Source organism: Ptychodera flava, chromosome 21, assembly GCF_041260155.1.
Source record: "Ptychodera flava strain L36383 chromosome 21, AS_Pfla_20210202, whole genome shotgun sequence".
Classification (NCBI taxonomy): domain Eukaryota; kingdom Metazoa; phylum Hemichordata; class Enteropneusta; family Ptychoderidae; genus Ptychodera; species Ptychodera flava.
In genome coordinates this window covers 35,702,497-35,730,468 of record NC_091948.1, presented here as the reverse complement: position 1 = coordinate 35,730,468, position 27,972 = coordinate 35,702,497, and the positions used below count along the sequence as shown (strand labels likewise).

The 27,972-nt window shown below is 39.7% G+C and overlaps 1 protein-coding gene across 2 annotated transcripts in view; it reads left to right on the top strand.

Moving 5' to 3' along the window:
* Positions 1 to 5,566: 5,566 nt before the first annotated feature.
* LOC139122123 (KH homology domain-containing protein 4-like) overlaps positions 5,567 to 27,972 on the top strand; it is a 78,274-nt gene continuing 55,868 nt past the window's right edge. The window contains exons 1-3 of one of the 2 annotated variants that reach the window (XM_070687520.1): positions 5,567 to 5,773; positions 5,890 to 5,988; positions 18,016 to 18,106. In XM_070687520.1, the coding sequence (XP_070543621.1) occupies positions 18,096 to 18,106 (11 nt within the window). In that variant the 5' untranslated portion in view covers positions 5,567 to 5,773; positions 5,890 to 5,988; positions 18,016 to 18,095. The remainder of the gene's footprint in view (positions 5,774 to 5,889; positions 5,989 to 18,015; positions 18,107 to 27,972) is intronic. The other variant, XM_070687521.1, reaches the window with a different exon arrangement.

The window sequence follows — 27,972 nt, the reverse complement described above, 5'->3', positions numbered from 1 at the left end:
TTGTTGGTCCTAATGAAGCTGAGGCTCAATACTACGAATGTAGATTTAACAGATCGTTTCGGTATCAGTGTGGGTAGTTTGAGTAAAATCATCAACACATGGGTCAGATTTTTGACAAGAGAATTGAAATTTATCATTCACAACCCATCTAAAGAAATAGCAGTGCAGCATTTACCAATAAAATTTACAAACAAGTACAGGAGCGTACGACATATCATAGACTGTACTGAGGTCTTCATAGAAACGCCTATGTGATCCTGTTTCATGTGCTGGTACTTTTTCAGAATATAAATATCACCAAACTATTAAATTTCTACTTTATATCATACCATGTGGTATGATAAATTGTGTTTCTCGGGCATGGTGTGGTAGAACATCTGATGTTCATCTGACACGAGAGTGTTGATTTTATGATATCCTTGAATATAACGATGAAGTGATGGCAGATAGGGGATTTACGATAGCAGACGACCTTTTAATTCGTAATTGTAGGCTATATATCCCACCGCTCAAGTGACAAAATCTGAAATTTAAAAAACGAATATATTAAGGTGATAGCCAACTTACGCATATTTGTTGAACAGGCACTCCGCAGAATGAAATGTTTTCGTATATTGAAACACGAAATGCCCATAACTTTATTAGATAAAGCTGAAGACATAATAGTAATATGTGCAGCTATTTGTAATTTGTGTCCAAAATTGTGTAAATAAAAGTTATTGATGCTTATGTTGGGTAATTCGCATCTCTCTCAATTAAGGTGAGCATATTGACGCTTAAAAAATAATTGTATGAGTCTAGAATACGGATTGTCACTGTGAAAGGCTTGACATAGTAGCACAAAATCATTAAAATGGAATCTGATCCTCGATCTACTTAGTACCACCGACGAGGATATTCTTAAAACACGAAACGTACCTTCACTCAACATCTGCAAACACATCAATTAGTTTCGTTATTAATTTTATTTATCTTCTATTACATATACGCAATCATCAGTTTTTACACTAATTAACTTTTCAACCAAATATGTCCGAAAGAAAAATTCTAAATTCAACAAAATGTTAAACCAATAATTTTGATCAAAGTCAATTCTTTTTTAGTAATATACTGCATACGTTTAAATCATTAAATCATACCACTTAGCACCAACGATGGCCATAATATTTGTCCCTGAATCTGTGCATAATACTGATGATTCTTTTTCATCTTGGCGTCATCTTGCGCATCATCTATGAGATAATTTACATTGAACACTGACGGACATTCGTGTCGAATACTGTATGGACACTTGCACTCAAGCAAACCCGTACCGCGGCATTCACAACTTAATTACAATAAGGTCAGGTGACGAACAAAGATACGGCTTTTGTTTATAAATAAAAAACACATTCTCTACGATTAAAGTTGACGTGGGTTTTCATGATGTCAACGACTTCTACTTCTAACGTACGACCATGTTTTGCTGGGATGTTCTCTAGCCACGGAGAGCACTCAATCACAGAGTAACATAAACAGAGTGGCAACAGCTATTGTTTAAGGCGTGAAACGGTTACGTAAGCAATCCATGTTTGCCTCGCCTCACGAAGCTCTTGGCTCTCTTTTCCGAAGAGTGCCGACCATGCGCCCTTCGGTAAATTTCGGATTTTCACCAATTGCTAAGCGAAAGTATGTTCGACAAAGTTTGTGTTGTTGTTGTCGTATGGTGCTGATCGGAATTGATGTGCTGGCAAAAATGGGAGTGTTTTGAGCTTCAGGAAAGTGGGTTTTACCGTTTTAAAAATTCCTCTCATATTTTTATGAATATATAATGAGTGTGTTTGAACCAAATTTGAAAGTCTTTTATCGATAGTGTCTGGTTTTACTTAATGGTTTACGGTCAGTCATACCGTCTTTTACACGTGCGTCAAGAAAGGACATGTTTATGAAACTGCTGGCGTGTTATGTTTTGATTGGCGTGAAGCAGTGTTTCTGGCCTGAGAGCTCACAAAGTAACTATGGTTGCTACGCGACTGGCAGTACGATGCCATCTCGTCGTATGTTTCGCATAATCTCGTGTAATTATCAACCACAAACAAAGCCTCCAAAAAGTTTAACACCTTTGAAGCTCATTTTAATATGAAAAGCCAATAGTTTACCGAGACGACCATGGAACAAAAGGCATGCAAGTGTTGCCACTCTGTTTATGTTACTCTGTGACTCAATGAATGACCATGCGAAAGAGTTAATATTGAAATGATTTTTCTGATTTTACAGTGGTGACTTTCATATAAAATGTAGATGCAACATGATGCGTCCTTTGCGCTGTTCTTTCCAAAGAATGTTCTCAGCCTGACCGATCGTTTTATTTTCTATGGAGCTGACGTCATAATCAGTAAATTTGGTTTCTCCTATTTTGGATAGTAATTCTTCTTTGGAAGAGCTACTATCTACAAGTTTCAGAATTATATTCTCGTGTGGTGGAAGAGGGTCAACTAGAAAGGTACAGTCCGGTTCGTCGATCGCAACATTTTCAAGTAGTACTTCGTTAGACTCGAAACTTTTTAACTTTTTGTCATACATGGCCTCGTAACATCCTCCGGGAACGACGGTTTGTAACCCAAAGAAAAGCCTTCGACGTCTGACTTCATCACTTTCACGGTGACTTTCTTTAATGGGCTCAAACACCTTTCTTCTATAAACATCTACCAGAGGCTTTGTTACATCTGAAAAATAAAAACATGAATTGCAATTCAATACGATAAAATGACATGATGCGGCATCGTTTGATTGAACATTCATGACGTCGGGATAAAGAAAACAGAGTAGTGGCTCAAGTCTTCAAAGCTATTTACTACCGTTTAATTCTTATCCATCGATGTTACATACTAGTATTGCCTGGTGTTGATCCTTCTCCAGTATAACATATACCTCTTATATACAGTGGCTGTTTACATGCAAGTAAAATATAAACTCACCATATCATCCTCTGTACATGTGGATATCATGCGTTAACGCGACTCACACTGCTTCGTCGGTATCGTTATCATGTCATGGTTTGTCTATGATTTGTTGACATATTGGTCACTAGATGAAAATTAACAAGTGTAGGTATTACATCCTTAAAGCAATGTTGATGTCAAACCTAATGACATTTGTAACATTACCTTTGTTGAATTTAGCAGCCTTAAACTCCATGTCACAAACTCGAATGGGATCGATTTTGGTTCTCCTTTTTGGTATATTCCATTGACATAACTTAGTTGTAATAAAAATTGTCCGGTGCGAACTGTCGCCTCCATCCGGGAAAACATTGCAGTGATGTGAATCACAGTCCTTCCGTGTGTGAATGCAGGAAGATACAAGTCTGAAATACAATTATATAGAACCTACAGATTTTCGTGACACTGACCATGATCACACAGAAAAAGAATTGACCATGAATGGCTAAACTTGACAAACCTTCATGATGTCTCAGGTAACTTCCACAATATTTGTGATGTTGTCCAATCAAACGACAAATTACGTTTCTCACGTCGTAACCATCACTGAGAACATTTCGACAGTTATGATGTTATCCATGACCGAATGGTATAATAATCGAGCATTTGCCACCACAAAGATCAGTGACTTTAGATTCTTTTGCTATAAATTTTAATATTAATATTAGATCGAGATCATATTGGGGTGTAAAACAAGTCATATTCTAGTAACCTGTGAAAACTATGGTAATGATTCATTCAAAAGGTACAAGTTTATGCGACATCAGTTAGGGAGCAGACTCAACTGTTTCATTTTCTTTACAAGTCTCATTTTTAGCAACTGCCTCCAAAAAGGTATTTTGAGAAATGTGTGAAACAGTATGTTGCCTTGTCATCCCGTTTTGACTGTAGATCAAGATTTAGGAAAGTTGTATTTCAGAGTTGATTCAAAACTATCAAATAACATTCTGATTCTATTATAAAATTATTATTTGCTTCTGAATACAATAAACTTCCACTGTTAGACCAGTTGGTGAATTCAGAAAGCTAAGTTTGATACACAGACAGTAAAGATTCTGTATGTTTTATCATGTTGCTCTTTAACATCATTGTTACTGAGCAGGCACTTAGTTACATTTATAATGCCAAGTTATTGTTTGCCCACTTACTCCTGTCCAATTGGTATTTTGTCATTATTCAATATTAATGATGTTCAAACAATATAGATCTACTGTGATTTTGCACCAAGAAAATGAAAACAGTGAAAGCTACATGACTTTGGACTGTACATTTGACATTACATGTGTGTACTATTCTAAAAAATATGATTTTGTGAAAAAACGAAATCAGAGCCCCAGGGGACACAGAATAGCTCTGTGTTTAGGTGATTTTTGTAACAGATAATTTCAGATATGAATAGGACATTAAAGAATCTTGAGCAATAAGAAGTTTTCACTGATAATTAGTTGCATTCTATTTGAATGAGGACATCCCTGGGAACCCTACAGATTGAAAGCTATTGACTGGTCCCTGTCAATTTTCTACGTTATTTGAGAATTGAGAAAAGAGGACCATTCCATGGGAAGGTAATTTATACATGTTGATTTAAAGTCCAATAATTGCTCTCCAAGACATAGTTATGATGTATTTCCCATCAGTCTGCATGTTAGTTAATTTGTGTATTATAAGTTATGCTTGGTTAGACCTACTTGTCCCTCCACAACCCGTGGTTACTCATACTTTTTTCTGATCATGTATCTATTTCTCATTTTCTCATCCGTACATTTTTGTTTGTTTGTTGACTTATTTTTTATTAAATCTGAGGGCACTGTGGTTTGATCAACCATTTTGTAGAAAATATTGTGTTATTATGTCACTCTTTGGTCAAAAATGAACACTTGTGTCATCCCCCTCCCGTGAACAGACATACTTTCTTAGATTTTTTGCCTTTTACTTGAACTTTTCAAGGTTACACCTTTACCAATATCATGGTTACTCTTACTGAAGCAAGTGCTTCCTCTTGCCAAAGAAATCATCAAAAGGGCACACAAGCAAAACTTTGAACGTTTTTCAACCTTCAAATAATTGGACTCTGGGACTGTACCATGATTTTGTGGGCAGGGCCGAGGGATATGAGGGGCAAAGGGAGAGGTAATTTTCCCAATAATTCCTACGATAAAGATAACTACCAACCACCGTTTTTTAACCCCAATAACCCTAGCCCTAACCAACACAACACAAACAAACAAGCACATTCTATTCGAAAATTTCTCACATTTTTTTGATTTGGATGGTTGTCCCGGACGATAAGTTCCCCATTCATCATGGCTTTCCACTGTCACCCGATTTGGAGTGCTTCACACCCCTAAGTCTTGGTACAGTCCTGGCAGCTCCTAAAGTTGCACAACACCTTTCAGGTCGCAACCAGTTTTAAGTAATTTTTTCCAATAAAATGAGGTAAACAGAAATTATTTACAATTTACATATTCAAATTTATGTAAATTTAACAAAATTTGGCAGACGACATTACGAACTATCTTCTGTAAATATCGTATATTGCACATTTCATGGCCGAAACCTGGGCTAAAAATACCGATTTCCGTCAGTGACTCCAATAGACGAATACGAATACGAATACGAAAATAACTTCAGCATCGTGTCGGCGTTGTGCATCATTGCTGTGCTCCGAAATTTTGTCTGAGCGCAGATACTGGATACTTGGAGCTGGATACTTATGCCATAGACAGCAGGGGCCCTCACTGTCTATGAATACATGCAGAATCTGAGCTCTTTCCTTTATTTTGACCATGGAGGTAATAGGCATGTTTTAACAGAGCTGGGGACTCTTGAAGGGCATTATGGGAAAAAGACACTCCATATTGATATTGTCTAACACCAGGCTCTTTTTCGCCCAATTCTCAATTCGCAGGACTTGGATTGCACTCAGGCTTTGTTAGACCGTCATTGAATTCACCAGATGTATTTCACAATTTTCATCGTATTTTCACGTCCAATGCAAAAGTTTGAGGTAAGTTTCAATACATATACATAACATATCCAGGAACGGTTACGATTTGTTTCACCGAAATGTATACTAATCGCATGGGACGACTTCGTAATGGGATACATCAGTTTACATGTTTCATTGTATGATTGTTGCTGGAGTACAGGAGATCGAGGTTTTGCCTGGGTGTTTGGACGGCGAAACCTAGTTTTGCCTTCCAATCTAAAACAGCCAGGCAAAACCTCGAGCGACTATACGGATAAATACCACCAAGCAATGATAGTCTTGAACAACTTAAACATGTAAACAGTATTCTCGACCGCGGAGTGACGTCAGTAGGTGAAAAGTGTACGAGCGAGGTGAATGAGAGATCAGACGATACAGAAGAGTGAATGATACAGAAATTTTGTGGAAAAAAGCAGAACTAAGAGTTATGTCATTTAAGTATTTTGAAACTTTGAATATTGTTTTGGCGGTTGAAAAATCAGAACCCCTTCACGGCGCTGTGACGCAAAAATGACGAAAAAAAACGCAAGTACCAGGATGATCCGCGGTCGAAAATATCATGGGAGTAGTGTAGCTGCAAAATTGTAGCTCTACGGTGAGGCGGTCGGTGAATTTTGGTTTTTGCAACCTCGCCCTCCAGTAGTGCTACAATGCCGAAGGCCCTGTAGAGTTCAAAATAAGCGCGCTGCACATGGTGCAGCATTTTGATGTGAAATCCCACATATTACTGCATTTGGACCGTGGACGTATTGATTTATCACTACTAAAGACTAAACACTATACTACACTAACCTTAGCTGCAAAATTGTAGCGTTACAGTGAGGCGGTCGGTGATTTTTGGTTTTTGTGACTTCGCTCACCAGAAGCGCTACAATGCCGATGGCCCTGTAGAGGTGAAAATAAGCGTACCCCACTGGACCAGACATGTTAATGTGAAATGCTACATATTTACTGCATTTGGTCATACCGATTTATCACTACTAAAAACTCAACACTACCGGTATACTACACTAACCTTGTCGTTTATGGGGTTTGGAATTTGTTCAAACACGTCGATCACGTTCCATAAACATTGAGCGTCAGTGCATCCGTGTATATGGGAGCCGCCATCACCGGAATGGCGGAAGTTGGTAATGACGGCTTCCAGAAACGTTTTCGGAACGCGATGGTTGTGTTTGAACAAATTCCAAACCCCATAAACGACAAGGTTAGTGTAGTATAGTGTTGAGTCTTCAGTAGTGATAAATCGGTTCAACTAAATGCAAATATGTAGCATTTCACGTTAACATGCCTAGTCCAGTGTAATGCTAAGCCCGCCAATTTTCAACAAGCACTTCTGGTACTCAATGAATGATTTTAAGGGTATAGGAATGATATTTGATTTCATGAGAGACAAAGGCAAACAAAAATTCCTTTTTTACCTTTTTGTGACAATTAACACTCATATTTTGATACGCATTTTCAAAAGATCCATCGCATAAAATCATGGGTCATAAATGCTTGTAACATTGGAATTTCTTCCTTGTCTCAATAAAGAAGTGTCATTTTGGTCAACCAGCCCATGAATGTTATTCAATTAATCGATCGTAATTATTATTTTATTTCTCAGTGGTTGATGATTATATATATTAATATATTAATTTTGTCTCGTTATAACTGCAAATTTAAGTGCGCAAACTGAAACTGGTGATCCTGCTAATGTTTTCACCGAGACAGTCACATTTTTAAAACACTGCAGATGACCGTCATTTTTTTTTGTCTGGATAAACTTTCGTGGTGCGACTGTGCACAGCATTGTCTCTGGAGCATCAGAGAAAACCATCAGTATTCAAAACATTTGCTGAGAAGTTTCTTGTAAAATATTTTGAAGGAAACCTATTAAAATTGGAAAGTTCACAGAAAAATTCAAACTGCATATTGTCAAATGACAAATCTATGACAACTAAGATTTCCAGCTAAGATTTTCGGCTCTCTTTAGTGCCTCCATGCACAGACAAACACTGTGCAGTACGTCGTTCAACTATGTGCGGTCAAGACTGCAGTTCGACTGTCTTTCAGGCTGACTGTTCTTGATCTCTTCTCGGTGGTTTCATTGTTTCCAATTGTCCGTTTGCTTTGAAACTTGGTATGCATGTTCACTTGGGTAAACTTAGTTAAGTAATACAGTCAAACCTGTCTTAGCGGCCACCTGGATAGAGCGTCCACCGGTCTATAATGGCCACTCCATTGCAGTCCCGACGTAATTTCAATGTAATTGTACCTTGATAGAGCGGCCACCTGTCTAATGCGGCCAGCGGCCACCCTTTTTGTGTGTTTGGTTAGTTGACACTTTGTATTACGGCCAGAAATATCTTGATCGCCCACTCAAAATGCCTTGTCGTACTCAAATTTTGACTCGTTGCAGGGAGTTTACATTGAAGAGTCTATTGTATATATGCTTGTCCGACTTGACACTAGGCCTGTGTTCAGAACAAGGTGCTATTAACACGGTCCCTTTTGTGGAGGGAGTGTGGTGTTAAGTACCTAAAGACAAAATAACAAAAGAGGTGTTTGGAATCCGCCCCAGCAGTATCTTACAAAGGTCCCAAAAAGTGCCTCCACTGACTAAAAAGTATACCGACACAATAGTTTTCACCAGTTTAGGTAAAAGAAATGTCAATATAAATCTTTCAAGTTTCATCATTCTTTGATCGCAGAGTTACCACGACATATTTTGATAAAAAACGCCGGAACTCTGATCAATACCTATGATCGAAACAGACAACTACCACTTCGACAAAGACATGTACTTAGCATATATCTAGAACATTACGAAGCAAATTTAAACTATATTTTCACAAGAACACTCGGCGCGATCTAACTTTCTACACATCCGCTTATGTGGGATCCACGGCAGCCATTGTGGTTTATCGAAATGTTGTCGGCGATTGGGCTCACCATTGGTCGAAACAGGGGTACAGCGCCCTCTTCAACAACATTTCTATTCAAACTGTAAACAATGAATATGGTAGCTGGACATGAGTGTCCTGGAGTGCCATGCACTCCAAAGCGTACTGCGGAGGATATTACAGAAGTAAAAGTATTTTCAGTCATGTTTTGGAAAGATCAAACTTGCTTTTGGAAAGCGAGAGGTGACTACCGTGTTGATTCTTTCTTAGCGAAACAGTGAACGCGGAAGCCGGGTGCAAACAGCGGCAACTGTTCAATCATGCCGTGTTTCAGACTTTCACAAATACTGCAGTGACGCTATGACGGTAAGCTTTGTCGGCCTGAGACTAGAGAAGACGCGAGTCGGTCGGTCACTGTCATAAGTTTTTTGGAGGTGATTGACATTTGTGATAATTTTCAATGCAATATTAATGTATGATCAGTCGAATGTTCAAATACCAACAGATCGATTCTGGCTACCGTCGCTACGAAAGCAAGCAATGTAAAAGTAGACTGAGTGCAGACAAATCTCATTCTCAGATTGTAGTTATCAGCATTAATTTTTCATGTTTTTGTTTTAAACACACTATATGAGCACATTTGTCAATCTACAGTACATTGTAATTTTTTTAACACTGCATCTTTTTACATTTTTGGTCATTTTCTTCTTTTGCATGACTTTAAAATTACTTTTTTGCCTATGATATTAACAAAAAATTACACAATAATACATTTCTTCTTTTTTTGTACTGTATATATATATATATATAACATGAAGTGTTTGTCTGAAATGCCTGATAGAGCATTTTATTTTGTAAATCTGTCTCCTGCCAAATATCTTGATAACAAGTCGACAAGCCAAATACATTTATACATGTACATATTATGAATAAATTATCTAACCTGTCTATAAAGGCCACCTGTCTATAAAGGCCACTTTAGCTAAGTCCCTTGACTGGCTGCTATATACAGGTTTGACTGTAGTTAAGTAATACTCACTCTGGCCTGCCACATCAAAACAAATGTGAGCCCAGTGTCATTGACGGTGTTTTTCTTTTTCTTCTAAATTACAAAAACTACAATATTTTTGTCAAAATTGCTTGCAAAAGATACTCAAAGCTTTAATACCTCTATGTAGAGTGCCAGGTTCTGTTAACATTAAAGGACCAGAGTGCAGGTTAACTAACATTTGGTAAAAATACTAGTCATATCGACATCAATTGATTGAGTATAAAAATGGAAATCAAGTTTCATTGATAGTGTTTTTTTGTCACGTGTTGACACATGTCCGTATGTCTGTCTGTCTGTCTGTCTGTCTATGTGCTCAATATCTCAAAAAAGACTCATCAGATCAGAATCAAATGTGGTACATATGCTACGTCCAGACAGGTAAAAATTGAAACGCTTCTGCAACACTATTTGTGATTTGTAAACACAGGGGATTAATAGTTTGAGTCAGCTTGTGTCCACACTCACAAAATTAAGCCATTGTTTTGGTGTTTAAGACGTCTTAATGCGCCCTCTCGAGTTCAAAAGGTGTGTATGACCAAGCATACGGCATTGTAACAAGATGGCTGAAATGAACGACGTGGTACTGGCTTGTCTTCTGTTTTTTTACCGTCTCTATATTCGGTCCAGACCGAGTCATCGTCGCTTTAATGATCTGAATGCAGACCAAATGCAATCGTTAACCGATTTAGCCCTTGCGTTTGATACGTTCAGAACTGTAATAAAGGGAAAATGGCTCCACACATCTCATACACTATTTTTTCGTTTTTGTGTTCATGTTTTATTTTGTGCGTTTTGCTATTGGTGTAGATATAAGCCATGCAGAGTTAATTCAAGGACGCGCCATTGCGCAATTTGCGCAAAAAAATCTCAAATGGCCCTCAATTCTACCTTTGGTGCGCCACTAAGGGCGCAACATTTTATGAATGGGTCGGTCAATCACGCAGAGTTCACTTCATACATTTACGTAGCTCTCCGAAGGTCATTACCTCAGTCATAATGTGCTATGTAAAACGATTCAGTTACCCTTCGACCTTTGCCCACTACGGCATATATGGTGGTGCATAGGAAGCTGGGTAGAAAGGACTGATGTAGGGGCAATGGTGTATTGGAACTGTGCGCATGTGGTACAATCGATGAATGTAAACAACGGCTCTGGCCGCCGCGTTATCGTGAAAAGCTAGTCGTCGCTCAGATTTTTAACGCCAGTACTATATAATAGTTGATGAACCCAGGATGATCGGGCAGTCCCTTAAATTGAAGCGTTTGCAACGTCTATCGTCCATACCAGCGAAACGTTGAACACTGCAAGGAAAGCATTCATGCTTGGCCGGCCAGATGGTCGTTTTGAAGAGCAACATAGTTTAGGTCGGACATATCTCGTTTTCCAGCGTAGCCATGCAGGTCTATGCATAGAACAACACCGCTGTGTAAAACCCTTTGGTCAGAACCAATGATCGTAAATTTGCTCATACATACAAGTTATGTTTAAAAGTTAATGTATCGATCACTTTATGTAGGTCGTACGGGTTACACTCTCGAGTCTCGTGTTGTATCAGTGTGGTAATTGTCGACCAGTGCAAATCGGGGGCCACTCGGAGAAATCCTACCGGTGCGCTAAGCTTTGATCATCATGATCGTTTCCACAGTCAAAATCACAGTCCGTAGTAATTTGTACAGTTGTTCAAGTCCGACATCAATAATTCATCACATAAGTTACGTAAACAATTGAATCAAACCAAACGGTTAGTTTGCTGCTGCCATTGTTGGGCCTGTTGCGTACGTACGGGGCCCAACTTTGCTGTAGGCTTCGTTGGTTACAGGTGGCCCGATCTCTAGTATGCTCCTTTTCTTGACTTGATAGACTATAGTATTTTCAGCAGAAAATTCAAGGGTTTTACATGTGTGATCATGACGGCCCCAGATTTTCTAAAATGGCCCCCTTGCGACAGGAGTAGGGGCCCACAGTGGCCCCTTGTTTTTACGTCCTAGAATGAACACTGGCCATGGCGAGACGTAGCCGTAATATGGCTGTCGAATGACAGTGTGATCCTTTGACGCTACGTTTCGAAACCAGTGTGGTTCTTCCTCAGTCGCTTTTTTGATATTTTCTCCCCATGGATTTTTGTTTCACTGTTTGTGGCTTAATCATTGTCAGTATTTTGTTCGTCCAGTAAGGAGGCTAGAATATTTATATTCGAGTCAGTTGATTGTGTTTCATTTTGTTCGGTCTTTTCTGAAAGATTGTATACTTGTACATTTATGAGCGTGTCGCCAATATTGGATTTCTTTTGTATGCGATGATCAGTTTCATCGTGAATAAATTATTTAGTGTTTGGTCTTTTTCTATTTCTTCCTAGTTCTTCAGGAGTGCTTGTTTGATGTCTTTTGTTTTGATATTTGGATTATGTGGACTACAAATAGTGTTGCACTATGCGTGATGTGTGGTAGAAAATATCACGTTATTAGTGTTGTTGTTGTGTGTTTGTTTGTTTGTGTTTGTGTTTCTTCGTGTTGCGTAATTTGTTTCAGCATTGATGTTCGATATTGCTTGTTGTGAATATCCTCGTTGTAGCAATTTTTCATTAAATGTTTTGACTCTGTTGTTAAAGTTAAAGTACATGTCCTCATGTACCTTAATGTTTCGCCTTTGATCAGGCCCTTGAAGGTTGATTTTGGATGACATTATTTTCCGTGTAAGAACTGGAATGTATCTGCTGGTTTTGTATGCGTTCTAGTGTCTAGTATGTTTTCGTTGTTGTATCGTTGACCTTTGTAAATGACTAGATCAAGATATGTTATTTCGTGTGAAGAACTTTCATACGAAAATTTGAAAGTAGGATGCATTTTTTAAATTACTGTTATAAATTCGTGGAGTTCGTGCTCCGTTCAAATTAAGATTAGGAAAATATCGTCTCTGAATCTACACCATAGTGATATTTTTGTTGTGTGTTCACATATGATTTTCAGTTGTAATTTGTGAAAGGTGATGTCGATCGGCAATCTCGGGTGACGATGGCACACCCATATGTTTGTTTGTAGAATTCGTTGTTAAATTCGAATGTGTTGTTTTTCAAAATAATGTTTAGCATAGCTAACATGTATTCTGTTGGTGTTTCTACTGGGATTGACAGACGGCCGATTACCGAGGATCTGAGACAGTTATTCAAAGAAAGGCATCGATATTCTGCCTCTGCCGGTCCGTTTGTTGGAGAACACGGCGACATTGCACTTTTATATGATATCCGATATTTACGGCCACTAGTATACAATATCGAAGTTAGATTGGCTTAGCTAGATCTATAAAGGGCTGAAATCTCCGATATATATCGGATATAGTGCGATTTGACAGAATCAAGTATCGTCTAGTATAAAAGAAAGAGTCAGTCCTTGGAAGTCGGGTTTGACCAGAACTTTTAAGGTGGTGAAATCTCCGATATATCCCTTTTCCTGCCGAGCGCCCTTGTCCGTTATCCTGCCAAGTCAGTACAAAACCGCCCCATAATATGTGCCTGCAAAAGATTGGCTCTCCTGCACGTTATCCTGCCAGGCATTTTGGCAGAAATCGCCCATTTTCAGGGTAGTTTTAGCTGTACTTATACGTGTTAGACTTTGATAATTTCTACATGCCCGTAGACAGGGGAAGGAGCTCAAGGGTTACTGCAGAAAAAAATTGAGGTCACCAGCTTTGTTTGCCCCTGGGAGTGCGTCATTTTATTGCTGTTTCATGTTTATTTTTTCGGAAATAAACTCCTTCAGTATTACGCACGTCCGCTAGGCACAAACATCACCTCACTCGTCTGTTAGTCAGAGACCCTGAGGGTCATGCTAGGGGTGCAGCAGCACCGGCAAACCTGTCCTGTTTCCCCCAGGGTAGGGTCAATTGAATACGTACCTTCAACGACTTGGCAGTGTAGCACAAAAACTACGTTTTTGCCATTGTATTAACGACATGGCTGAGCCATTGAAGCACAGCTCCACGTAGTTTAGCCAGCTCAGTTGGGAGTTGGTTTACGAGTGTTACCGTTCATTACTGACTTAATCGAGTGGTCCTCAGTCAGGTACGGGTTTGTACCGACATGGCTTGGGCTGCAGCTAACCAGTGATAACCAGTCACTACACCCAAGTCTTCAGTTCACTTTTGCGATGCACGGGTGCAACGCAATATGCTTCCATTGTTCTAGCAATCGACGTGTCCACATGCCTGGCAGCCATATTGTACTGCTAGCTGGTTTGCATAACAAAAGCAGTCCCTGCTAAGTGCAGGCGGTATCCCCGTAGCATTGACCTTTATATGTCCCCTTTTGAATTCTCTGTACGCAAACAGCGTACGTAGTTACCAATGCGTCGGCAAGAGATAAGTTTGCCTGCAAACCAGAGCCAATACTTCGGACGATGGAATAAATAAAAAATCCAAAGTTACGTCCATTGAATGGCACGGCCAAGGCGGTGAAGGACGTTGCCTGGCTTGAACTTGCAGAGCTGAAGCCCAGCTCAGTACGTCGGACACCAGTTTGTAATGGTATTTCCGAGTCGTTCATATCCGTTCCATCTGAGGAACAAGTCGAGCCGTCCCGTCAAAAATATGTTCTCATTTTCAGTCACGCACAACTGAATAAGTGACTTTCGTCTCGCACCATCGGCATATCTGCCAAGTCGTTTGCAAGAGGTAGCCTTGTAGATTAGCATTGCCAAGTTGGTCAAGTTCGGCAGCAATCTCTATAGTGCCAGGCAGCCAAGTACGTCCAACTCCGCCAGAAAACGTCACCATGCTATCCTGCCAAGTCCGCTAAAAAGCTGTAAAAAAACCCCAGCCCCCCTTGGGTGTGGGGGACTGGCGGACAGGTTTCTGCACCTTTCCCTGTCTATCGACTCCCTGCGAACCCATTTCGAGGGGAAAAGGCGTTCCTTGTCAGAAAACCTGTCCTCGGATGACCCCTAAACGCACAGGGGATAGCAAAACGTAATGCCATCGACTTGGCAGGAAAGGGGGTACCCAAAAAGGGCCCGATTTCCACCGGGTTGGTAGAATAACGGTCACCAGTGCTTAGATTCTGGCTACACCGAATTTCAAGCGGATTTTCACCGACTTGGCAGGAAAAGGGATATATCTATTTACGCATCATTTGAATGAATCTAGTATCGTTTATACTATCGAAGCTAGAGTCAGTCCTTGGAAGTCGGGTTTGACCAGAACTGCAAGGTGGTGAAATCTCCGATATATCGCATATTTACGCGCGATTTGAATGAATCCAGTATCGTCCTGTATCACAGCCAGAGTCAGTCCTTGGTAGTCGGGTCTGGCCAGAGCTTTAAGGTGGTAAAATCGCCGATATATATCGGATATTTACGCGCGATTTGAATGAATCTAGTATCGTCTAGTATCGAAGCTAGAGTCAGTCCTTGGAAGTCGGGTCTGGCCAGAACTGTAAGGTGGTGAAGTCTCCGATATATATCAAATATTTACCCGCGATTTGACAGAATCTAGTATCGTCTAGTATCGAAGCTAGAGTCAGTCCTTGGAATTTGGTTTGGCCAGAACTGTAAGGTGGTGAAATCTCCGATATATATAGGATATTTACCCGCGATTTGACAGAATCTAGTATCGTCTAGTATCAAAGCTAGAGTCAGTCCTTGAAAGTCGGGTTTCACCAGAACTGTAAGACGGTGAAATCTATATATCAGATATTTACGCGCGATTTGAATGAATCTAGTATCGTCCATGGGGTTCTGTCATATTATTGATATTAGAGTCCCCAAATTGCTGGTAAATATCGGCGATTTCACAGATGCGGCTTCCCATTGGACAACCGCAGTTCATTCTAGTATCGTCTCGATATTAGTCCCGAAATCGTCGATATGTCAAACTGCGATACTAGATTGTAAATATCCAACATTTAAAAATTGTGCAAAGTCACGCCTTCATGGTCTGTTGCTGTCGACAACTTCTTTGTATTTTTGTAGTTTGTAGATTTTAGCTTCAGTGCCTTGAGCTTGCAGTGGCACTGATCTGCTGTCCGGTTATAACCTCTCTGTAGAGCTTTTTCTGCAATTTTTTTGTACACGAGGCTGTGGTGACACGTTCTCTATCATTCTTTGAACGCTTTCGTCTACCCAGACTCAGATTAGCAAGCTTATTTCGTCGTCAGACCAGTTATTTCCACGAGATGTAGAGCTGTGTTCGGCAGCCATGACCAAAGTGAATATTGTATGTTGATTGTTGTTTGTTTATGTTACAAATACCTGTCGCGTGAGGGCGTTTGAAACGCCTCTGAAGCGGCTCGGTCCGTCCACACAGCGATTTGCAGATAGAGTTAATCCCTACAACGGCTCAGGTCGGGCCGACATAACCGTCTCAAATCTGAAACGCTTCAGAACCACTTCGGAGTGTCCACACATAACTTTCTGTGCCAGTATTGGCCCAGAACCGTTTCAGAGGCGTTTTAATGGCCTGTGTATGAACGGCATAATAGATTCAGTTTGCAAATGGCAAGAACTGATCAGTTTTTGGCAGGTGTGGCTTGCTTACTTTTTGCTCATTTACATAATTAATGGTTTTAGAAAAAATGGATTTACATTGAGAATGACTGAACACAATTTAATGGGATTTGCTACAAATCTTGATCACACCAAAATGTATCAGCCGTGAAAGATATCAGTGTTCTCCCCAGGATCAAAAGCGTAGCGGCTAATTTGCATAATCATTTGCATATCATTAATTTATATTTGCATATGGATATAAGCTTGCACATGCACCCACGCATTCATGTACACTCACAACAAAATGCAATGGTAACACACAAGTATGCAATTTGAACATCATGGAAACTCTTTATTACACTTAAATAAGTCATCACAGTATAGTACAATTGCAATTAAAATAAAAGATTCAAACAGTAACAGCAAGTTCAGATTGAAAGCAAGAAATGGTTCGTCTGATTGGAGTTTCATTAATACATGTATTGCTAATAAAATTGTCAAAAATTGCAGACAAAGAGGAAAATTCATAAGTTTAAGCTTTAAACAATTCAAATGTAATTGAGTTTTATATCATTTTTGAACGACAAACACCGCGAATAATGTTTCATCACGGGGATCAATTTCAACCAGCCGCCCCCCCGCGTAACTACCACTGCCACTGAACATCGTCGTTCGATTCTTGATTTTAAAAATACCACCAAGATGATCACAAGACATGAACTAAGTACGACTAGAATCACTCGAAAATCAGGTGTAAAATCTTTCAGAGAACGTGTCAGAGTGGAACCACACGCGACGCCAGGATCAATGTCAACACGTTATAAACACGTCGACCAACATGGCCGCCGCCATATTGGAATTTATGCAATGTGAACTTGATCGCGATCGTGATCATACTCGGACAAAAAAAAAGATTATCGTTGTAAAATCATAATCAACCTCACTAGTCAACTGCTTCTTTTGTTTCTTTTGCGGTCCATTTCGTTGATCAAAGCATGGGAATGTGATCAAAGGCCCCGCTAGTGCTACACCGCCTAACTCTGTGAATACTTGTCCTCGATGTATACCGACTAAAGGTCTTTGTTGTTCGTAATAGTCGTTGTAGAATGAAAACTTGTGAACAACCCAGCCGATTCTTCTATTGTTTTAAAGTTCCTCTCAACACTTACGGACAAGTTATGGGACGCATACCATACTTCACACCTTCCACTCTTTCACCAGGTTGAAAGTTGCAGTGAGCGCTAATGTGTAGACAATGCATGCAACAGCTGGTAGCTACGCAGAGCGCTAGCGTGTGAACTAAAGGATGGCGGGAATATTTTAAAGCGTAGCGGGGAGAATCAAAGCGTAGCGGGGAGAGGCGAAAGCGTAGCGGGACCGCTACGCTAAAATGGCCTGGGGAGAACACTGTTAAGGGTTGACATGAAAGATAATTTCCACTTGATTTTTATCAGTTCACTTCATATATGCACTCGCTACCGCTCGTGCATATATGTCGTGAACTGGTCAATATCTCGTGGTATACCATCGCTGGGTGTGCTTTATTGCTTACTTATTAAACATGTGAGCATTTTCAGTCCATATCTGGTTTTGTTATAGTAACAATGGCTCTTGCTTTTTGTTTTCAAGAGGAACTTTGTGTAAGTTTGGAGACATGCTACAAAATTGGTAGAAAAAGTTGTTCTGAGGAGAAACAGTGCTAGACGAACATGTCATCAGAGTAAGTAGTTTTTCCCTTCCTGGTTACTTTATACTGTGAAAAAACCCATTTGATAAGTGATCGTTTGCATGCAGCTTTCCACGGCCTCCAAAGTGGCAAAAATAATGTCAAAATTGAGTGACTATGATCCACAAAAACAGGGTTCTTCATGAAATTTCACGTATAGCTAACCATGTTCATGTAGGCATGTACGTATTGTTTATTTACATATGCTTACCAACAGGCTTTTTAAATTGCATGAATTAAAGTTTAAGTTTTGTGTAATTATACAGTACGGTCCCCGTGTAACCTGTCACGTGTACGGTAACAATCTCTGCCTATAAAACGCATATATATATATATGTGTTCGAAAGGTGTATCTGTGCCAGTACAATGCATGTTAAACTTATTTTATTAGCTCCGCTGTCAGCGACGCGGAGCTTATCAAATAGGTTGATTTTCCGTCGTCGTCTGTCGTCGTCGTCCGTCAACAATTGCCTTTTCCTCTGAAACTGCAAGTCGAATGGCTTTGAAATTTTATATGCAGTTCACTTGGGGTGACCTCACTTCAGTTTGTTCAAATCATGGTGAAATTTGCATATTTGTATTTTTGGGGTATTTTTTGCTGTTTTTGGTAAAAAAATTTTCTTCTCTGAAACCGCTTGTCTGATTGCTTTGAAATTTGATGTACAGTTTACTTAGGGTGACTTCAGTCAGATTTGTTCAAATCGTGGTGAAATTTGCATATTTGTATTTTTAAGGCAATTTTTGTCATTTTTGGTAAAAAAATCTTTAAAAATCTTCTTCTTCAAAACTAGTAGTCAGATAGCTTTGATATTTGGTACATGTGTCCCTTAGGATGATCTATTTCAGATTTGTTCAAATCGTGGTGAAATTTGCATATTTGTATTTTTAAGGCAATTTTTGCCATTTTTGGTCAAAAAATGCATTTCTCTAAAAGCACTGGTCTGATAGTTTTGAAATGTGGTAAACAAGTTTCTATAGATGAATTAAGTAATATATATTGAATTTCTGATGAAATCTGTAATTTTGTATTTTTGGGCAATTTTTGCCATTTTTGGTCATAAAATGTGTATTTCCAAAACTACTCATCTGATAGCTTTGAAATTTGGTATACAGGTTTCTATAGATGAACTAAAAGATATTTATTGAAATTATGATGAAATCTGCAATTTTGTAATTTTGGGGCAATTTTTTCCATTTTAAGTCAAAAAATGTGTATTTTCAAAACTACTCATCCGATAGCTTTGCAATCTGGTATACAGGTTCCTACAGATCACCTTAATGATATTTATTGAAATTATGATGAAATCTGCAATTTTGTAATTGTGGGTCAATTTTTGCCATTTTTGGTAAAAAAAAGTGTTTCCCAAAAAGTACTGGTCTGATAGCTTTGAAATTTGGTGTACAGGTTTCTACAGATGAGCTAAGTAATATATATTGAATTTCTGATGAAATCTTTAATTTTGTATTTTTGGGCAATTTTTGCCATTTTTGGTCGAAAAATGTGTATTTCCAAAACTACTCATTTGATAGCTTTGAAATTTGGTATACAGGTTTCTATAGATGAACAGTGAACTAAATGATATTTATTGAAATAATGATGAAATCTGCAATTATAAATTTTGGGGCAATTTTTCCCATTTTTGGTCAAAAATGTGTTTCTCAAAAAGTACTGGTCTAACAGCTTTGAAATTTGGTATACAGGTTTCTATAGATGAACTAAATTTGATCTTTTGAAATGATGATGAAATCTGCAATTTTTATTTTGGGGGGCAATTGTTGCCATTTTTGGTCAGAAAATTTCATTCTCAAAAAAAATACTCAACAGATAGCTTTGGTTGACATGTTCTTAGGGATGATCCGATGTGACATATTCAAAGTATGATGACATTGTGTATTTTTGCAGCTTATTTTAGCCACTTTTTTCTGGCCATTGCATTGAGCTATCAAAGATTTCCACCTTCTTCATCAACATGTGTCAAAAATAGTTATTCTCTACATAAACACAGCGGAGCTATATCGGCCGCTAGGTCGCTTGTTTAGTCCTTGAACAGAATTTATTTTTCAGAAGTTCAGGTAGTGCCTTTTTGTGGCGAAGTTTTTCTTCGTTTGCCAATTACAAGGTAGCTAATAACGGATGAATTGTCTTGTAAGATGGCAGCTTGTTTCCAGATATTCAATCAAATTAGTTGTTTGTGTTTACTTGCAAAGCCAAAACCTCTCAAACATATCCTCTCTAACTTAAATGGCAACATTCATTCCATAAAAACAACAACTGAATCATATCTGATAGCAATCAGAATCCAAATAAAAAAAACAAAAGCAAAGATTTTTCCTGGTTACATGGTTTCGCCTTTCAATGCAGAAAGAAGTACACAAACAAACAAAAAAACATAAATTAATAAACAAAGATAAATGAATAAAAGATCTTGTTCATGAAATTCAATCATGTTCTGATTAATGTTGTCTTGCGTTTAACCCTTTTCCTGCCGAGCGCCCTTGTCCGTTATCCTGCCAAGTCAGGGCTCGAAATTAGCGGTAGTCCCGCGTTCACAGACTACCAACTTTTCCTTGGGGCTACCAAAACCCATGAAATGGTAGCCCACACAGACTACCAAAGCCTGGGACATGAAATTACTTGGTGAGCGACATGATGTTGGTCGCTGTGAGATGACCTACGCTAATACAGTCAACCCAGTTATGAAAATTAAAAGGCGACAGTGCAGTTGAATTTGTTGCGACAAACTTTCAATAAAACGTCATTATGTTAACTGATGTACTTGGATGACAGGCTCAGGAAATGATGGCCAAAGAAAATTTATTTTCATAGTTATTTAATCACAATGTATCCAGCGCGCGAAATTCACGCTATCCCGATGGCCCGAGACCAGCAGTTTTCATGCCGGACCAGTAACTCTTAAAGATGTCCTGCTGTTCCTAAAGACGCGGGCCAGTAACTTTCCCTATATGTACAGAAGTTTACCAGAATGTTTTTTCTAAGCTAAATACCTGACAAAATTATTCAAAGTTACGAAATTTATTCTTTCAAGAGATTTGCAAAACGTGAAATTCGCAAATAAAAAGTGAACAGACTGATCGGTACTGCATCAAAGCGAAAGACCTTACTCACGTTTTCTTGCAAGAGTAGTGGCGCTATTCAATATCCTCGCCTTTTGTTAAGCATGTATACGGTTCGAGATCTCGTTGTGGTCTTACTTTTTAGCGTATCGACCGTGTTGCATGTGTCGCGATAAACTGGGTTTTTCGACACCTCAACATTGCACTTTTATATGATATCAAATATTTTCAGCTACCGGACAACAGTATCGAAATTAGTATTGTTTGCTCAGATATGTGAGGTGGTGAAATCTCCGATATAGGGTCTATATCCACCGTTTTAGACAAGTCTAGTATCGTATAATTTAAGTTCGTGTCGGACTACGGAAGTCGGGCTTGGCTAGACCACGGGGCCAGATCTGTAAGGTAGTTACCTCCCCGATATACATCAGATATTTACCCGCGATTTGACAAGTATAGTATGGTCTAGTATCGAAGTTAGAGCCGGATTGAGGAAGTCGGGCTTGGAAGATCTGTGAGGTGGCAAAATCTCCGACATAAATATCGAACATTTGTCCCGAAATCCGATAAACATAGGTGATTTTACCCAGACCAGACGTGCCCGAGACACAAGGCAAGTCATTCTAGTGACGATATTAGAGTCCCAATCGCTGATAAATATCGAGTAAACATCAGATTCTGTGATTTCACAGATTCGGTGTGTCGAGACGCGAGGCAAGTCATTCTAGAATTGTCTAGTATCGATTATTATAGAGAGTCCAAAATTGCCGATATGTATCAGCCTGAGGTACAATAATAGCCAATTTCGCAATCCCGGCATGCCGCGACAGAAGGCAAGTCATTCTTGTATCGTCTGGTATCGATATAAGACCCGATATATAGATTGTTATGTATGGCAGAAATATGTTCGACGTCAAACTTCGATACTAGGAAGTAAATGTCCGATATTTAAACATTGTGCAAAGTCGCGTCTTCAATGTGATTTGACCTTGATGGCCGTTTGCCTTGATTACACTAACATTTTATATTTGTGATTCGTCTTTTAACATTGGTTTCAACACTTCAGTATTATTTCTTTTCATCAGTTGCCCTATTGTTTGTATTCCATTCCTTGAATTTGACGACGACTCCCTCAAAGAGGAGAAGCGCTAGCCAGAATCGATTTTGAAAGAATCAACTGTTGTATTGACTCCATTTGTGTGTGGTCCGGTGTCTGTGGTGCCAAAACTTACCTATCCCTGATCGGAGTTCTGGACGCGTAACTTTTCTGTGTTGGGACATATTTCAACTTGAAGCCTACGCTTGCGCTCTTTTTCTCCTTGTTAGTAATATTTGTTGTAAAAGGCTGCGTTAGGAAATAAAAACGTTTTATGTATTTGTGCTTAACCTTTCACTGATTTCATGTTTTTTAGCACTCTGAGATCAGTTGCCCAAACTTTTGGTTTTAATAGTCATCTTCATTTGCTTTCCTTTAAAAGAATTAAAAGGACAAATAACAGTTTGATGTTAGGATGTTGAAGAGGTGTATTTTTATGTTTTCAATCGCATGTTCTTGGCCCCTATAGTGAGCGCAGGTAAAAAATCTACTCTATATTTGGATTTGACATGAGGATCGGACCAGTTGATTTCCTTCAGGGCCAGTGATATTTTTAAGTTACTGGCCCGCTTGGCCAGTAGAGATTTTGAGTGATTTTCACACACTGAATGTATCAATAACAATTAAACACAAAATTATTCAAACTGCAAAGAAAAAGCTGTCGGGCCATCCACAAATTACGCTTTCAGAAGTGTACGAGATCATCGCATGATAATGTACTATGGTCGAGAAATATAGCCAAAATTGCCATGAAAGTATTAGGGACATGACTGTACCAAGTTGCCATCCTGAAATTCATAGCCAACTTATTTTCAGCCATGTTATGTTTACATGTGCTGAGTGAAAAGTCGATGTCACGGCAAACATCAAAATGTGCATATAAGCCCTGTGTATGTGTGAATAGGTCGTCAAACTTTGAGGCGTCACCGTTGTCCACTACAATTGTTATACCGTTCTCCTAAGGGGCTATGATCTGCAGGTATTGATGTCAAATGACTAGAAAATTCACTTCCTGGATAGAATCATGCAAAATAAATCTTTCATTGTCTAGATATAAATAAAAATATCCTCTACAAAAAAACTCTTCATTTATGCATGGGCTACCAGACCTTGTCGCTGGGCTACCAACTTTAGAAAATGGTAGCCCCATAGGACTACCAGGGGAAAAAGTTAATTTCGAGCCCTGCAAGTCAGTAGAAAACGGCCCCATAATATGTGCCTGCAAAAGATTGGCTCTCCTGCACGTTATCCTGCCAGGCATTTTGGCATAAACCGCCCACCTGCACGTTATCCTGCCAGGCATTTTGGCAGAAACCGCCCATTTTCAGGGTAGTTATAGCCATACTTATACGTGTTAGACTTCAATAATTTCTACATGGCCGTAGACAGGGGAAGGTGCTCAAGGGTTACTGCAGAAAAAAATTGAGGTCACCGGCTTTGTTTGCCCCAGGGGGTGCGTCATTTTATTGCTGTTTCATGCTTATTTTTTGGAAATAAAGTCCTTCAGGTATTGCGCACGTCCGCTAGGCACAAACATCACCTCGCTCGTCTGTTAGTCAGAGACCCTGGGGGTCATGCTAGGGGTGCAGCAGCACCGGCAAACCTGTCCTGTTTCCCCAGGGTAGGGGTCAATTGAAAACGTACCTTCAACGACTTGGCAGTGTAGCACAAAAACTACGTTTTTGCCGTTGTATTAACGACATGGCTGAGCCATTGAAGCACAGCTCCACGTAGTTTATCCAGCTCGTTTGGGAGTTGGCTTACGAGTGTTACAGTTCATTACCGACTTAATCGAGCGGTCCTCAGTCAGGTACAGTCATGGCTTGGGCTGCAGCTAACCAGTGATAACCAGTCGCTACACCCAAGTCATCAGTCTCACTTTTGTGATGCACGGGTACAACGCAATATGCTTCCATTGTTCTAGCCATCAACATCTCCACATGCCTGGGGGCCATTGTACAGCTAGCTGGTTTGCATAACAAAAGCAGTCCCTGCTAAGTGCAGGCGGTATCCCCGTAGCATTGACCTCATGTCCCCTTTTGAATTCTCCGTACGCAAACAGCGTACATAGTTACCAATGCGTCGGCAAGAGGATACATTTGCCTGCACACCAGAGCCAATACTTCGGATGATGGAATAAATAAAAAATCCAAAGCCACGTCCATTGAATGGCACGGCCAAGGCGGTGAAGGACGTTGCCTGGCTTGAACTTGCAGAGCTGAAGCCCAGCTTAATACGTCGGACACCAGTTTGTAATGGTATTTCCGAGTCGATCATATCCGTTCCATCGAAGGAACAAGTCGAGCCGTCCCATCAAAAATACGTTCTCATTTTCAGTCACGCACAACTGAATAAGTGACTTTCGTCTCGCACCATCGGCACCACCTGCAAAGTCGTTGGCAAGAGGTAGCCTTCTAGATTAGCATTGCAGAGTTGGTCAAGTTCGGCAGCAATCTCTATAGTGCCAGGCAGCCAACTACGTCCAACTCCGCCAGAAAACGTCACCATGCTATCCTGCCAAGTCCGCTAAAAAGCGGTAAAAAAACCCCAGCCCCCCTTGGGGGTGGGGGACTGGCAGACAGGTTTCTGCACCTTTCCCTGTCTATCGACTCCCTGTGAACCCATTTCGAGAGCAAAAGTCGTTCCTCGCCAGAAACCTGTCCTAGAATGACCCCTAGCATGAGCAAGGGTTTGCTACACGTAGTGTCGTCAACTTGGCAGGAAACGGGGTACTGAAAAGTAGCCCGATTTTCACCGACTTGGCAGGATAACGGCGGTGGCTGCTCAGATTCTAGCTGCACCGAATTTCAAGCGGATTTTCACCGACTTGGCAGGAAAAGGGTTAAGCTATATTTCACTTGTGTTATACATGTACATGTTGGCCACAAAACTAGTTCAGTCTACGGCTAGTCACGTAAACTTGTAAATTTTGATACATTTATATTTTAATCATTCAATGCACCACAAACAAAGGTCACAGTTCTGGTTAAAGGGTTTTTAATAAGGAGAAACTACCCAAAAATTTCTGATGTTTTAAAAGCCCATAGACTCAAGTTGCTCTGAAGATCAGCAACCTAAACCTGACAGAGATAGCCTCAGATGTATTTCTTTAGCATGTATCACATCCATATAACTAGCTTTCCTAAAAAATGTTATGCTTTTAACTTTCTCCAAACTCTGGAGGGACGGTGCATCGTAATACCAGTGTTTCATCTAGGCTGCGCGATTGCGCGATTCCCCCTCTTTGGTTTGCTGCGCGCCGCCAATCACAGGTAGAAGGGGTGACCCATCACGCACTGCACTGAGCTGGCTGGAATGGCTGCTATCATGAGTGCCACACTTCGATGCATTTGACCTGTTATCGGCACCTGTTAATAGTGAGGCAACGGGCATTGTATAGTGTTGCAAGAACATTTACATGGAAGGGACTAATTTTAGTTCGATTTTGATACTTTTTGAGCTGTTTGACAATAAATTGCTGTTGAAACAATAACACGCGTAAATTTCCGTACGCTGAATTTGTATATGAAAGCCTGTCAGCCAGTTGAGAGTTATGTTCACAAAAGTTTATTGCCCTTGCCCGATAAGGTTTCTGTGTCACATTATCTCTGTACGATTGAGAACAGGAGATAAACTGAAGTTTTTATGCATCGTATGGATGTCCGTAACACTCTGAAAATAATTCTGATAGCAAAATTGACACGAAAATTTGGACTTTACTGTCACATAAACGTGTTCAGTGCAGACTGCAATGAAAGTCACAACAGTCACAAGCAAGCTGTGGTGTCAATGGGTCCTGTTTTTGAATTCAGTGAACAGACACTGACTTATTTTTCGGGGCAAATAAACCCTAAAGTTAACTATCCGTGACAACCAACCTTTCTGTTTGTTATTTTCCCGTTCTAAAATGACTGACAAGAAGCAACTGGAGCGAATCTGACATCGAGAAACTCCGCATTCAAAATACGGCAGACTAAGGTCCGACCCTTTAAGTTGTTCGTTTTAACTCTACTGAGTCTGCGCACAAAACTACAAGACCAGCTAGGTCACTAGAAAAATACAGCTAACTGGTTTGTATAGGGCAATGTTGATCCAAACTTACAGTAGAGTGAGGGATGATATAAGCACAGTAAAAACGTGACAAACAAGTACGTTATTTTTTTCAGAAGCTACAAAACATTCCTAAAACTACAAAAGAGTTTTTTCTTGGTTTTTGTAGTGCAGACAGTTCAGTGACAAATGAAAAAAATCCCTTGAAGGTACAGTGGGAATGGCTAACTGTTGTCCATTTTTATATTTGAATGTACATTTAAGCCCTAAGAAAGCAAACATACAGAATATTTTAGCATACAGAATATGCTACAATTTATTTAGGAATAGTTTTGCCTATGAATATTAATGAGCTGTCCGCCACTCTTGGAAGCCCTATACATTCACAACAGTGATACGCAAATTTGTTGACTTTTATAAAAATTTTATTGAGGATGGTGTTTGCAGCCAGCAGCTTGGATTTTGTAAGCAAGTTATGTATGGCTTGTAGTATGTGTATCACAAGTACATCACTGCAGCATTAAAACTTACGTATAAAGATGTCATTACATGTTTCAGTTAAATCCCCCCCCAAAATTTTAAAATCCCCCCTCAAAAATTCCAGTAGAGGGGGACCAATCCCCCTCTGGTGTAGCATCCTAGATGAAACACTGTAATACCATACAAATATACCTCTATAAATGCTTAGAACTTCTGTCGTCAAATTTCCCGGTTGGACAAAGCCACCTATATGGAAGTACTGTCATATACCTGCTTTAATTCACTGAAACCTAGTATTGTATTTTACACAACGATGAGCACAGGCAGACTCAAGCTTTGCGGCAGCCATGTTTGCTTGGAAATGCCCGCTCAGAGAGGGCGTGCAGTTGACAGTCTCGATACTTTCGCGACTTGTTGGTCATTTTGAAACTGGATTTTCAACATAAGGACATGTCATGGATGACAGTCAATTGTTTAGTTTTCTTATTCTACAAAGAGAATAAATTCTAGTGTTTTAGTGACCAGTTTAGTCATAGAGTGTATTAGCCACCCTCTTTGAACACAGTGCATGCGTGATTGCTCAGATATTTTTGAAAACGGACACGCACTTGACAGACCAGAGATGTATTTTTGTATATCCTTGACAGAAAAACTCGGCCTTCACTTCTCAGCAAGATGGTTTGGCGATTCTGCTACCTCGGAAACTTAGATTATCTTACTATGAACTCTGTCTATGACTAAGATTTTGGAGTTGCCTTTAGCAGACAAAGAGAGTTTGGAGCTGGTTTAGGACTCGAGATTATTCAGTTACTTCCAGCCACCGCTATTTTAGTTATGCAAGTGTAGCAATGTTGTCGCCGACAGAGCTACCTCTGAGTGCATATTTTTGAGTTCTAGACCATTGTGCTGGCACCTTTGTATTGTGCTGGCACAGTGGTGGCAAAGTGCTCCTAAAGTGCTTGAACTTCACACTCAATTGGCTAGCATTATGCGCTGAAGGTGCTGGCATTGTTCTCGCAAAATACTAGCACAATGACAGTTTGTGTTGGAGCTGTACTGTACATGCACAGTTATACATATACATTTGTACTTGTATATTGCAGTCTTTATGGATTGACTTCATAGTCATTGCTTTAAAAAATTTATAATGATTTTTATT